The sequence below is a fragment of the Phanerochaete carnosa genome (assembly GCF_000300595.1).
Source record: "Phanerochaete carnosa HHB-10118-sp unplaced genomic scaffold PHACAscaffold_8, whole genome shotgun sequence".
In the NCBI taxonomy this organism is placed as follows: Eukaryota; Fungi; Basidiomycota; class Agaricomycetes; order Polyporales; family Phanerochaetaceae; genus Phanerochaete; species Phanerochaete carnosa.
In genome coordinates this window covers 1,541,426-1,553,267 of record NW_006767635.1, presented here as the reverse complement: position 1 = coordinate 1,553,267, position 11,842 = coordinate 1,541,426, and the positions used below count along the sequence as shown (strand labels likewise).

General features: G+C 53.2%; 4 protein-coding genes across 4 annotated transcripts in view; 1 reads left to right on the top strand and 3 right to left on the bottom strand.

Moving 5' to 3' along the window:
- Positions 1 to 1,670: 1,670 nt before the first annotated feature.
- On the top strand, positions 1,671 to 3,617 carry PHACADRAFT_186775 (glycoside hydrolase family 30 protein; the record flags this gene model as incomplete). The annotated part of the gene is made up of 7 exons (XM_007398948.1): positions 1,671 to 1,683; positions 1,736 to 1,763; positions 1,836 to 2,087; positions 2,156 to 2,441; positions 2,501 to 2,877; positions 2,930 to 2,989; positions 3,039 to 3,617. The coding sequence occupies 7 exons, from the start codon at positions 1,671 to 1,673 to the stop codon at positions 3,580 to 3,582; spliced, it is 1,560 nt and encodes a 519-aa protein (XP_007399010.1). The 3' UTR covers positions 3,583 to 3,617.
- Positions 3,618 to 3,890: 273 nt separating this feature from the next.
- On the bottom strand, positions 3,891 to 6,407 carry PHACADRAFT_198715 (uncharacterized protein; the record flags this gene model as incomplete). Its single annotated transcript, XM_007398947.1, has 16 exons — positions 3,891 to 4,002; positions 4,062 to 4,079; positions 4,129 to 4,160; positions 4,226 to 4,406; positions 4,462 to 4,784; positions 4,834 to 4,873; positions 4,932 to 5,019; positions 5,075 to 5,103; positions 5,161 to 5,186; positions 5,236 to 5,390; positions 5,443 to 5,515; positions 5,575 to 5,649; positions 5,712 to 5,865; positions 5,991 to 6,039; positions 6,104 to 6,236; positions 6,291 to 6,407. The coding sequence occupies 16 exons, from the start codon at positions 6,405 to 6,407 to the stop codon at positions 3,891 to 3,893; spliced, it is 1,605 nt and encodes a 534-aa protein (XP_007399009.1).
- An 847-nt stretch (positions 6,408 to 7,254) lies between these two features.
- Positions 7,255 to 10,083, bottom strand: PHACADRAFT_211889 (uncharacterized protein; the record flags this gene model as incomplete). Its single annotated transcript, XM_007398946.1, has 7 exons — positions 7,255 to 7,883; positions 7,935 to 8,385; positions 8,444 to 8,589; positions 8,641 to 9,325; positions 9,383 to 9,425; positions 9,489 to 9,538; positions 9,610 to 10,083. 7 exons carry the CDS (start codon positions 10,081 to 10,083, stop codon positions 7,438 to 7,440), a joined length of 2,295 nt encoding a protein of 764 aa, XP_007399008.1. The 3' UTR covers positions 7,255 to 7,437.
- Positions 10,084 to 10,634: 551 nt separating this feature from the next.
- The window catches only part of PHACADRAFT_261250 (uncharacterized protein), a 4,177-nt gene continuing 2,969 nt past the window's right edge, over positions 10,635 to 11,842 (bottom strand). The window contains exon 6 of the mRNA XM_007398945.1: positions 10,635 to 11,681. Coding sequence (XP_007399007.1) covers positions 10,725 to 11,681 — 957 coding nt within the window. The 3' untranslated portion in view covers positions 10,635 to 10,724. The remainder of the gene's footprint in view (positions 11,682 to 11,842) is intronic.

Below are 11,842 nucleotides of genomic sequence, written 5' to 3'. Positions count from 1 at the left end.
TTTATGTGCTCCGACCTGGTGGACGCTTTCAAAGGACGCGGAGAAGGACCTCAAGCCAGGGGTGGCCGAACCAATCACGATGGACTGGTCAGCTGTGAACGGACAGCTTAGTCAGAGTATCATGGCTGTCATTTCCATCCTTGAGCAGACGCCACTTCACTTCTCAAGGACACCACGAAGAGGACACGCAGACTGGTCAAGCCGAAGGGCGTCGGGAATGAGAAGAAAGGGAGAGGAGTCGGAGACACTGCCAACGTTGATGGTGATTCAGGCACAGACGAGGACCAGGACGGCCGACGAGTCAAGGTCCGGAGGGTCGGAGGAAGCAAGGATGTATCATCTTCCTCGAGGGCTCAGCTTCCAATCCCTTCACTTACGACGCTTATTGCGGCTGACCACGGCTCCGATTCTGAGCAGTGACGATGTGTTCGACGGATGATTATCATTTGTGTACCATACCCTCTTCACACATCTGCGCAAATACACTTTCCTGCTCTTCACAATCTCAATTCAATACGATACTTAGCTCCGTACAACCGAGGGTGGGGTGGAAATCACCGCAGGCTTCACTTGACATCGGAAACTTGAAGCTCGTCTGCTCGTGAGCTACCCTAAGTGGCGTCGAATTACGTTCAATTCAGAGGTGGCGGCGGCCATCTGGCCACAACAAACCTCCGCGTGGATAATCCCATGGCGCCAGACATATTGTGAGAAACAGGGTTATGTATGCGACCAGGGACTAAATCTAACGTGAGCTTGAGCGGTGGATACAAGAGGTGGTTTCGCTGCGCTCCGCGCATGCTGTTCAGCTTCCCGTGGCTGCTGTTTCCGTGACTGCTATTCCGTGATAATCAAGAGCCATGCCCAAAATTTTAAATTTTCCTAGCTACGACGAATAGGCGACGGTGACAATGACATCGTCACCAGAGTTTGGCAGGTCAGGCAGAGAACGGTGCACAGAGGTCAGCTTAACCTGCGCTGCGCGCGACCGAGACGGTATGGCGACCAGCCGTTTCTGCTGCAATGTTAGGATCCAAGACTGCCAATTGGCTCTCTGGCGGACTAGGATGGATTTGTTAGAGATTGATTGTTTATTGCGTACCACATCCAGCTGGCCATGGCCACCTGCACGGACGGTGTATTCATTTTTTGTGCGTCTAGGTACTTTCCTGCGACGATATCCAATGCTAAATATAACATGTCTTGATGTATCGCGCGCGTTCCCTCGTTTCGTGCAGATCCATCCGCGTTGCAGCCTCGACGCGGAACAAACTGCTGTAAGATCGTAGGTCGTCTCCGGACTTAACGGAACAATTGGGATTGTGGCACTGCCATATGCTGCGCCGTCATCCGTGTTCCTTCTCGTGAACATCGGTTTTGGCGTCCTCCAGCAACCGCGGCCCGTCATCGTGCCAACTTACTTTCGGCGCCGGGCCATGGTAGTGTAGCTTGCCTCTGCGAGCGGCAGGTCGGCTCTACTTTGTGTTTGAGTTGGCTCACTGCCCTAAGCACCACACTCAGACACAAACATCAGAACACCACCTCCGCGGTTTCAAGGCGATGAGACAACGACAGGAGGGGCTGGCGGGATGGCATGCGACAGTAGCTAGTTTTCTTTTTATACTCGACGCGCGACGTCGTTTCACTCCCAGTCTTTTCTCCATTCCGTCATGTGGACTGAGGGTACGTCACGCTCGTTTCCTCTACCTCTACATGTGCTAACATGTACCTATAGTCTTACTATCTACCGTATACTCCTATTGGTGCTTAATTTAATCCTCTCTCAGTTCCTTCCTGCGGACTGAGGTCGTAGTATCTAACGTGTATTCCTGTAGTTTCCAACACGCCTCTCAAGGCTTCTCTCACATCGATTCTTCCCGTGATCTAAGCTTTACTGTGTCTACGACACCTAGTCAAGTTGTCAACGGTATCGGTGCGAGCGGGGCATGGTGGCCGAATGACGTGTTCAACTTCCCCGAGAGCGTGCGTGAACAGGTCGCAGAACTCCTCTTTGGCCCATCTGGCGCAGGCTTGTCCTCGTACCGCTACAATGTCGGAGGAGGAGGCATTGGTGTCAGCAACCCAACGTGCGTCGCAGAATTATTGAACCGTAGGTTTTGCCAGCTACTGACTTCATAATCCTTGGTTTGCAAAGGCGTGCACCTGAGACATTCTACGTTTCGCAAGGTGTATACAACTGGTCTGCCGATGCAGCGGGTGTGTATTTCCTACAGAAAGCCTCGCAGTACGAAGTCCCGCAAATCACCGCCTTCGTGAACTCGGCCCCGACGACAATGACCAGTAACAAACGCTCCTGCGGTGGGACGCTCGTAGATGCACAGATTCCAGCTTATGCCCAGTATCTCGCCGATGTGATTTCCCATTGGAAGGAGGAAGGTGTCGTCTTCACTCATGTGTCTCCGATGAACGAGCCCGACGATGTGCGTCTCCTATACCCGCTTGCATATTCTGCTTGCTGATACATGCCGGTATACTTTAGACTTTTGGGAGCTGCACACAGGAAGGCATGGAGGTTACGCCTCAGCAGCGCGCATCGGTTGTCAACACCCTTCGTTCCACCCTCGATGCTGCCGGCTTGCAGTCCGTCGGCATCATGGCCGATGAGTCATCCGAGACAAGCAACTTCACTCCTGAAGCACCGGAATGGATACCGCAGGTGCAGAAGGGCGCACTTGCAGCTGTAAGCCACCACCAGTACGGGTTTGGCAGCGACGCGGAGGTAGCACAGATGGGCAGTGTTGGGAGGAACCTTAGCGGTGTGTATACGTGGTTTACCGAGATTTGCTGCTTCAAGGCGGCGGATTCCAGCCAGAAGAACAACCCTGCTGCGCCATTAGAATACTCTAGCATATACGAGTGAGCATATCAGACGCTTCTTGGTGATATACCCGCTGATACAGTCGTGAAGACCGACAATGATCGGCGCTCTCCAGCTCGGACAGCTTGTCTATCAAAGTTTCACCCAAGCGTAAGTGTTGTCTTCGCATTCCATGTGTCCATGCTTAAATTCCCCTCAGGATTGATGCTCACTTTGACTTCTGGACATCCCTGTCGAATAGCATCGGCTGCGCACCACTTGATGATCCAACCTGCCCCACCGTACCAAACTCAGGCGGTTGGAATGATGGCCTGGTTGGTGTTGAGCTACTGTACCTTCGGATTAAACTCATGGCAAAGCTGCAGATTTATTACGATCCCGATTATGCGACGAACCAGAACACCGCTCTGTACCAGACCAAGCGCCTCTTCCTCATGAAACACTTCGCAAACTTTATCTGGATGAATTCGACGCGCTTCAATGTCAGCGGTTTGCCATCGAACGTTTTCGGTATGGCGTTTAAGAACCCTGCTCAGCAGTCGACGCCGCTTGGCACGGCTCACTCCTCGCTGATCCTGATGAACATGGAGAACAACACAGTCTCCGTCCAGCCCTCGCAGGCAGGGCTTGGTACCTCTATCGGCAGTGCAATGACGAGTCCAAGTGTGGATTGGCAGACTTTCGGGGCCTCCTCATCTGTTTCGCTTCCAGGCCTGAGTATCACAACGTTACTGTTCGAGTAGTGGACCGCAATTTCGCACGTCTTACTAATGCACTTTTCTTGATTCATACGTCAATTTTTGATATATATATTTATGCCCCGCCATGCAGCTTTACGTTCTTACATCTTCTGAGATTGGCATCGAACGGCCAATCAATGTGGCCTGAGTTGGTCAGCCTACGTCGCGCGGCCCATCTCGTCTTCGACTTCTGCCAATGTGGGTGGGGTGATCAGCGAAAGATTTTGCCGATTATGCCATTGAAAGGTCGTCTCGAGCTCCGGACTTGGCAACCTGATTCAAAGATTGTGGCACTATTATATACTACGCCATCATGCATCATCCTTTTCATGAGCATCGTCAGCTTTGACGTCCTCCAGCGATCGCGATTCGTCGCCCTGCCGGTCGACGGTCGGCGCCGGGCCATGGTAGTGTCGTTTGCCTCTGCGACTGATGAGTTAGCTCCACTCACCTCGCGATACCAATTGTTTGAGTTGACGCACCCTAAGAAGTACCATACCCTGACACAAACATCAGAAAACCGTGGTTTCAAGGCGATGAGACACTTACAACGATAGGAGGACAACGCCGCCGGTGATGGGCTGGCGGGATGGTTTCAAAGTTAGCACGTGGGCATAAATCTGGCAGAGCAGAAATAACAACGCACCGACGCATAGTTCATGTTCTCGCCTGTGATAGGCAGCTCGTTCGGGATCGAGAAGATGACACAGACGAAGAGCGTCCAGAGAACGGCCGCGGCGTTGACGAACCACCCGAACCAGCCGTCGCCCATGTAGAATGGTCCGGGCCTGAAACGGACGTCGGGATGCCCACTGTACACCCTTCGCCTACAAAAACTATCGTCAGCGCCGCACATACATACAAGAAAGAATCAGCACACACAGGAATATTGGCACAATGTACGACAGGTCGAAGGCCATGGCTGTGATGGCGAAGATCGCGTTCGCCGCGATGGGGCTCGCGAGGTCGAGCAGGCCCGGCAACACGCTTGCGAACGTCGTAAACCAGACTGCACGGAGCGGCGTGCGTGTCTGCGTGCTCACGCGCCCGAAGAAGCCGCCGTCTGGCAGGCCGTGATCCCGGCTGAAGGCATAGATCGTCCGCGAGCCCGCCTGCAGGCCTGTCTGGGCCACGAAGAACGCCGTGAGGCAGACGAGGGACCACAGAAAGAGCGCGCCGGGCTTGCCGATGCGCAGTACGAGGATCTGTAAAGAGTGTGAGGAAGGTGCTAGGAGGACACAGGGGCCGGCGCACCTGCAGGAATGCGGAGTCAGACGGGCCTGGTAGGTTTTCGCTGTTGGAAACGTCGATCAGTATAAGAAGCGAAATGAATATGCTGCAGAGAGCCGTACAATGGTCCGGAACATAGCACGAGGACAATGTTCAGAAGCCAGCCGATTACGCCAGTCCCTGCCACTGCAATGAATATTGCGAAAGGCGCTGCAGGCAGTCGGTGTCAGTGTTGTGATATCGAAAAAAAGGTAAAGCTATATACCAAGGTAGGAGGCACGCCTAACCTCTTCTCTGTCGCACCAGGTGTATGAGGAATACGAAACGGAATTATTGAGATCAATATCTTACGAGACGTGTGCGGTGGCATCGTAACCCTGAGCGATGATCAGCTGCAGCAGCATCACATAGTCAAATCCTGCTTACGGTCATCGTCCACTGTACGCTCAACAGGCCAAACAGGAAGGCAACACCATTGTTCCAGCCTGTAGCATTGTTGACAACGCCTTCGGAGCCAAATACGGACGATGCGCTATGCATCTCGTGGCGAGGGGTCATCGCAAGCAGGACAATGACGATAACTAGACGCATAATGTCAGGAACCGTGAGCTGAAACCGATAAAACGGGCGCACTCAGCGTTGCTCCAAGGTTAATGAACACAAATCCGGAGGTAAGACGAGCGAGGTGCCGAGTAGCGAGGCTGTTCTGAGGATCGAAGGAGTAATTCACATTCGTGTGCAATGATCTCGTGCACAAAAGCGTACCAGCGAGCCATGAACGATGAGAAGCCCAGTGCAAAGCGCAACAACTTTGCCGGCTGTGACGTCGTAGTTGCCGTCCTAGAAGCACGTCAGCCTTTTAAAATCCCAGAAAAGTATATGAGCGCGAAAGTGAAGCCTACCTTCGCAATGACGACAGCGGCCCATATCATGTTCGTCAGTCCGAACTCGGCAGAGGACAACCCGACAATCTGCGCAAGTACGCTGAGCCATCCTATGATCCAGCCAACCACCGGACGAAGACGCGGCGGGCACAAATTTGCCGAAGCCGTATATCTAAGTTCATCAAAGAATCACCGTCAGCCTTCGCCAAGGATATTCACGGAAAAAAAGATGGTGGAAATTTAAGCTATCGCAAGTGGTCACACGACGTGCGATCACGGCCGAGAATGGATACTTACATTCCACCACAGGTAGGGAACGCGCTCACGATCTCGGCGACACTCGCGGCTGAAAGGAGGAGTTCTGTTCAGCTTGTCCAATTCGCGGAACTCTAGATAAGAGCGGCGCTCACCTAGAGCAAGGCACATGCACGACCCGAGGAACCAACACCAAGTGACCGATGCAGGGCCACCGGACAGCAGCGGCGTGTTGAACGTCACTGCGACGCTCGAACACAAGCCTAGGAAGCTGAAGGAGAAGCTTATCTGCGGAGACCCATGTCAGGACGCGCGGTGGCACAGAGAAACAAACGAGCTCACCGTAGATAGGCTCGTGAACTCGCGGTCGAGAGAGGGCTTGTAACCCATCTCCTGCAAGAGCGCGTCATCGTCAGGATAGTTTGACAGAGAGTGGCCGTCTACGTCTTCCGAGGCCATATGCGTTGTCTGTTTCTGGCTATCGTGAGTCGTCTCGATAACAGTAAAGAGATGATATGCTCCAGTCTGAATCCTCCAGTATATATGCCCCTGCTGCCTCCGACACGCTTCTGAATGCGTTGATCTCGTGAGCAATCTGAAGATATGAACGAATAGCGGAGGCTGAACGTTAAATGTTGGATCACCCAGTGCCGAAACCGCTCTCATTATCGCATAGTGTCTCCGTAATGCCACGGTGAAGAGGAGGTGAAATTAAAGTAGAGGAGGAGACAGCTTACCTAGAGCTCTAACAGTAGTGTACCGTATTTGCGGCTTGGCAGCAGGGACATGAGAGTCGCGAGCAAGGAGGAAACGAAATCGATGAAAACTGAAGCTGAAGCTGAAGCTTGACTCAGCTTCCGTGCTTCTGGCTTCATGGTGCCAAGATAGACCAGTATGGGCCAATACGTTTTACCAGGATACCCTCGGATATTGCAGAAAATGCCACGGGAGGCCGGGGATGTCCTGCCGGATTATGTAAGCACCGGCGGGCGCGCCGGGTCGAAGCAAACTGGTAAATATCACCTGGCCCCAAAGCGGTCGGAAACTCGCCAGTCGCAACTGCTGGCAGCAATTTAACGCATGGTATCAATACTCGCGCGCGCGCATTTATAACCTTGTTTTCTACAGGCGCCCATGCCTGTCTCCATCTGCTCCCCAACTTCGCATACCTCGTCCTGCCAGCAGTCTCGCTCTTCCTCAGATAACTTGTAGTAGGCTAAAGATCGATGACGAATAGCCAAACCCCGGCCTAGTAGCGTACGGGCGACCAATGGCCCTGAAGAAAGAACGCCTTGGATGGTTGAACATCAACTTTGACTGAGCGACCGCATCCTCCCTAGCTAGACTGTACGGAGCTATCGTATTGAATCGAGATTGTGGGGAGCGGGAAAGTGTATTTACGCAGATACACGAAGAGAGTATGGTACATAAATAATAATAATCCGTCGGGCGCATCGTCACTACGGCTTAGAATCGGAGCCGTGCCACGTCAGCCGCAATGAGCGTCGTAAGTGAAGGGACTGCCAGTGGCGGCTGAGTCCCTCGAGGAAGATGACGCATCCTTGCTTCTTCCGACCCTCCGAATCTTGGCTGGTCGGCCGTCCTGGTCCTCGTCTGTGCCTGACTCACGGTTAACATTAGCAGTGTCTCCGTCTTCCCTCCTCTTCTCCTCGTTCCCGACGTCCTTCGGCCTGACGAAACTACGTGTCCTCTTCGTGATGTCCGTGAGAAGATGAAGTGGCGTCTGCTTAAGGATGGACATGATCCTCAGGACGTTCTGGCCGAGTTGCCAGTTCACAGTTGGCCAGTTCGTCAAGATTGGTCCGACTACCCCTGGCTTGAGGTCCTTCTCCGCGTCCTTGAAGGCGTCTACCAGGTGAGAGCCCATACTGCTCAGCTCGCAGATGATCTTGCCAACAGTGGGATGAAGGCCGTCTGTCTATCGCGTCAGATAGCTCGGGGCGAATATTACTGCCACTCGATAACCGGGTTCGCAGAAGAGCTTCCAGGCCAAGGCGTGCTGTGCGTCCATGAAGCCCTGGAAAGTTTGGGCGTCGTACTTGCGCTCCCCTTTCTCGTTGAGCTCGCTGTTCCTATACTCGGAGACGAGAAGGACGAAGAGGGAGAGCCACAGGACCGATTCGTGGTCGTGCAAAGGATTGTGACGAAATATGACGCCGCCCGGATGCGTCGTGTCTGGATGCGGTAGAGCAGCGTCGGTGATTTCGTTGAGAGCGGAATTGGAGACAGTGTTGGGCCCAGCCTCCGGCTGAGCTGTCTGCACAGGAGGCAGAGTCGCTGCAGGATCCTGCAGTAAACCCTCCGTCATGGTGTCATGACTTTTCCCCGCCAACGAGGTACTTTGCACCGTGGCACAAGGGTCATCATAGTTGTAACGAGATGTGCGGACTTCCTCTGACATGAAGTATGGCGTCCCCTAAGAGATCCGCGTCATTCCTCAGATGGTTACAGATGGCCACCGAATAAAGACCCACCGTCGGGACGTCATGATGCGCACCGGGGTCGGATAAGTCCTTGACATATTCCAGATCGATGATCTTGGCGTACCTTCCGATCACCAATATGTTACCGTAACTGATATCGCGGTGGACCCAGTTCGCTGAGTGCAAAACGTGTAGCCCTGCTCGAGATTAGAGCCAGAACAAAGCAATTCAGACGCGTAATGACTCACCGAGAAGTACTTGTCCGATTAGGCGATAAACTTTGAGGAGCGTATCCACCTCTGAGAGGTCCCTTCCCACATCCTTGAAGACAGTGCGGTGATGCACCTTGTGAGGGTAATGTAGCACGAGCTGTCGCGGTTTAGTCGAACAGGTGACGTTGGTTGGTACCGTGACGGTGAACTTGCCTTCAGCCGGAAGCTTTTCGCCAGATCTGTCGACTTTGAAGCTATCCGTCCTATCAACACGCGAACCGATATACACGTCGCCGAATGCTTGAATTTGCATGAAGATCTTGGTGAATACCTGTAAATCGAGCGTGTTGCCTCGCTCGACAGTGCAAGAATTTATCCGCCGGTTGATGCGGCCTTCTCGTTCGCTGTCGACGTCCACCCATGAATCCTTGAGAACGTACAGATTCATGCCTTCATTGCCATCCGCATCCACCTCCACGACAGACCACACTCTTGTACCCCGGCCTCGAAGGGCGTCGGCCCCGTAGTTCCAAATCAGGTCCTTCGTCCGGTAAGTCTTCTCAATTACCTCGCCCTGGGAGGTGTCCTTGATGATGATCTCGCATCGTGGCGATGGGTGGATAGGCGTCGGTGGAAGCCTCTTGATCGTAGGATCCCAACCGAGCTGGTGCTCTTCCGCGAACGCGACGCAGAGCAGGAATTCAACTACAGATCTGTGATCCTGCATTCAAATGGTCAATGTCAAGTCACAAGCGCACAACACTGGCTTCATGCTCACCTGAATGAAATCGAATGGAGCCGATACGAAAACCTCAGTGCGACTGCAGTACCACCAGCGCATCATCCGATTCTCAATCGTGAACCCAAACACGAATATCCTTCACACATCGTCCCGCAGGATGTGGTACATCGACCATAGTATCTTCCTTCGGTCCTGAAAGGTCGGGTAAGCGAACGAGCGTGATTGCGGCGAGGGGAGGAGGAAAGACACAGAGTAGTACTCACATCCCAGCTAGCGTCGGAACTATCACTCTTCTTGAACTCTCCCGGAACAGCGACCTCGACCCACTGTGCCTTCTCAGTTGGATCGTTCACCGCCTTCGCACAAGACAGGATAGCATAACTGTCGGGCCGCGAGGTGTTATGACGGGACAGACACATTGGTACCCGCGAGGGATTGCACTTGAACTCACAGAGCCTTTTCGTATCTGTGATTGTCGAGACGTGGAGACATGCATTTTCGACGGCTTTGGCTAGCTCTGCGAACTTCTTGAATACCTCGTCTTCATGCATGGGTGTGAGTTTGGGTGGTGGTGGCGTCATCATGTCTTTGGGATCAGATGGAAAGAGGGCCCACCGGCCTGATTGAATCGTCCCATCATCATTCCTGCAGGACCGCGTCGACGTCGATCTCTGGTCGAAGTTCCGGGAGGAGCTGTCTGCGGAAGTCGTCTGCTGCCACCACGGTGACGGACTCATTGAGATCTAGACAGACGGCGTCGGAGTAATCGTCAACACGAGCAGTGACAGGAATGCTCTGTGCTCGCTTGAAAGTCCAAGGAGTCGATTCAGACGCGTGAGCAATGAAGTTGGATTTGAGGGGCTGAGCCATACTGGGTCTGGACGAGGACTGCCACCGTCCAAGACAGGTCCACTTTTATAGGGTAGTTCTGAGACTGTTTCCCAAAAGGAGCTTCTCATTATGTACGAGTGGCAGTAATGAAAACAAGAGTAAAGCACTCATGGGGGTAGTAGGTTATGGCCAACCTACTGTTGTGGCGAGGAGACGCGCAAAGTGACCGGGTAAACTCTAACCCAACTCTCTGGGTCAGGTGCGACCACACCTACCGTTGACTGTACCGAACTATCATATCGAATTGAAATTGTGAAGAACGGACGACAAACAGCCTAGCCCTAGCCAGTAGCGTACGAGCGACCAACGGCCCTGAAGAAAGAATGCCTTGGATTAAATATCAATCTTGACTGCGCGACCCACACCCACCCTTGACTGTACGGAAGTATCACATCGGATTGAAATTGTGAAGAGCGAGAAAGTGTATCTGCGTGAATGCATGAAGAGGGTACGGTACATAAATGATAATCATTTGTCGAACACATCGTCACTGCTCAGAATCGGAGCCGTGGTCAGCCGCAATAAGCGTCGTAAGTGAAGGGATCGGAGGCTGAGCCCTCGAGGAAGACGACACATCCTTGCTTCCTCCGACCCTCCGGACCTTGACTCGTCGGCCGTCCTGGTCCTCGTCTGTGCCTGAATCGCCGTCGACGTTGGCAGTGTCTCCGACTCCTCTCCCCATCTCTTCATTCCCGGCGCCCTTCGGCTTGATCAGTCTACGCGTCCTCTTCGTGATGTCCTTGAGAAGATGAAGTGGCGTCTGCTCAAGGATAGAAATAATGGTGGTAATGCTCTGGCTGAGCTGTTCGTTCACAGCTGACCAATCCATCGAGATTGGTTCGGCCCCTGGCTTGAGGTCCTTCTCCGCGTCCTTGAAGGCGCCCACCAAGTCGGAGCACATAAAGTCCAGCTCGCAGATGATCTTGGCAACAGTGGGATGAAGGCCGTCAGTCTGCCCCGCCAGGTACTTCGTGGTCGTCATTACCAACACTCGATGATCGGGTTCGCAGAAGAGGTTCCAGGCCAAGGCACGCTGTGCATCCATGAAGCCCTGGAAAGTCTGAGCATCGTACTTGCGTTCTCCTCTTTCGTTGAGCTCGCTGTTTTCGTACTCGGAGACGAGAAGAACGAAGAGTAATAGCCATAGGACCGATTCGTAGTCGTGTAAAGGATTGTGGCGAAATATGATGCGGTTCGGACGTGTCGTATCTGGAAGCGATAGAGTAGGATCGGCGGCTTCGTTGGGAGCTGACTTGGGGACAGTGCGTGGTCCACTCTCCTGCTGGGATGTCTGCACGTGAGGGGGAATCGTCTCATGATCCCGCATGGTGCGCTGAAGTCTGTCCGCAACACTTGTCTTCGTAAATCGGGTATTTCGCGGCTTGGCAGGTATGTAGTTGTAACGAGATGCGCGGACCTCTTCTGACATGAAGTATGGCGTTCCCTAGGAAGATTTGGGTGATTCCTCAGATGGTCACAGATAGTTACCGAATAAAAACCCACCGTCCGGACACCATGATGCGCACCGAGGTCGGACGTTTCCTTCGCATATTCGAGATCAGTGATCTTGGGCTTTCCCTTTGACGACCAATATGTTGCCGTAAC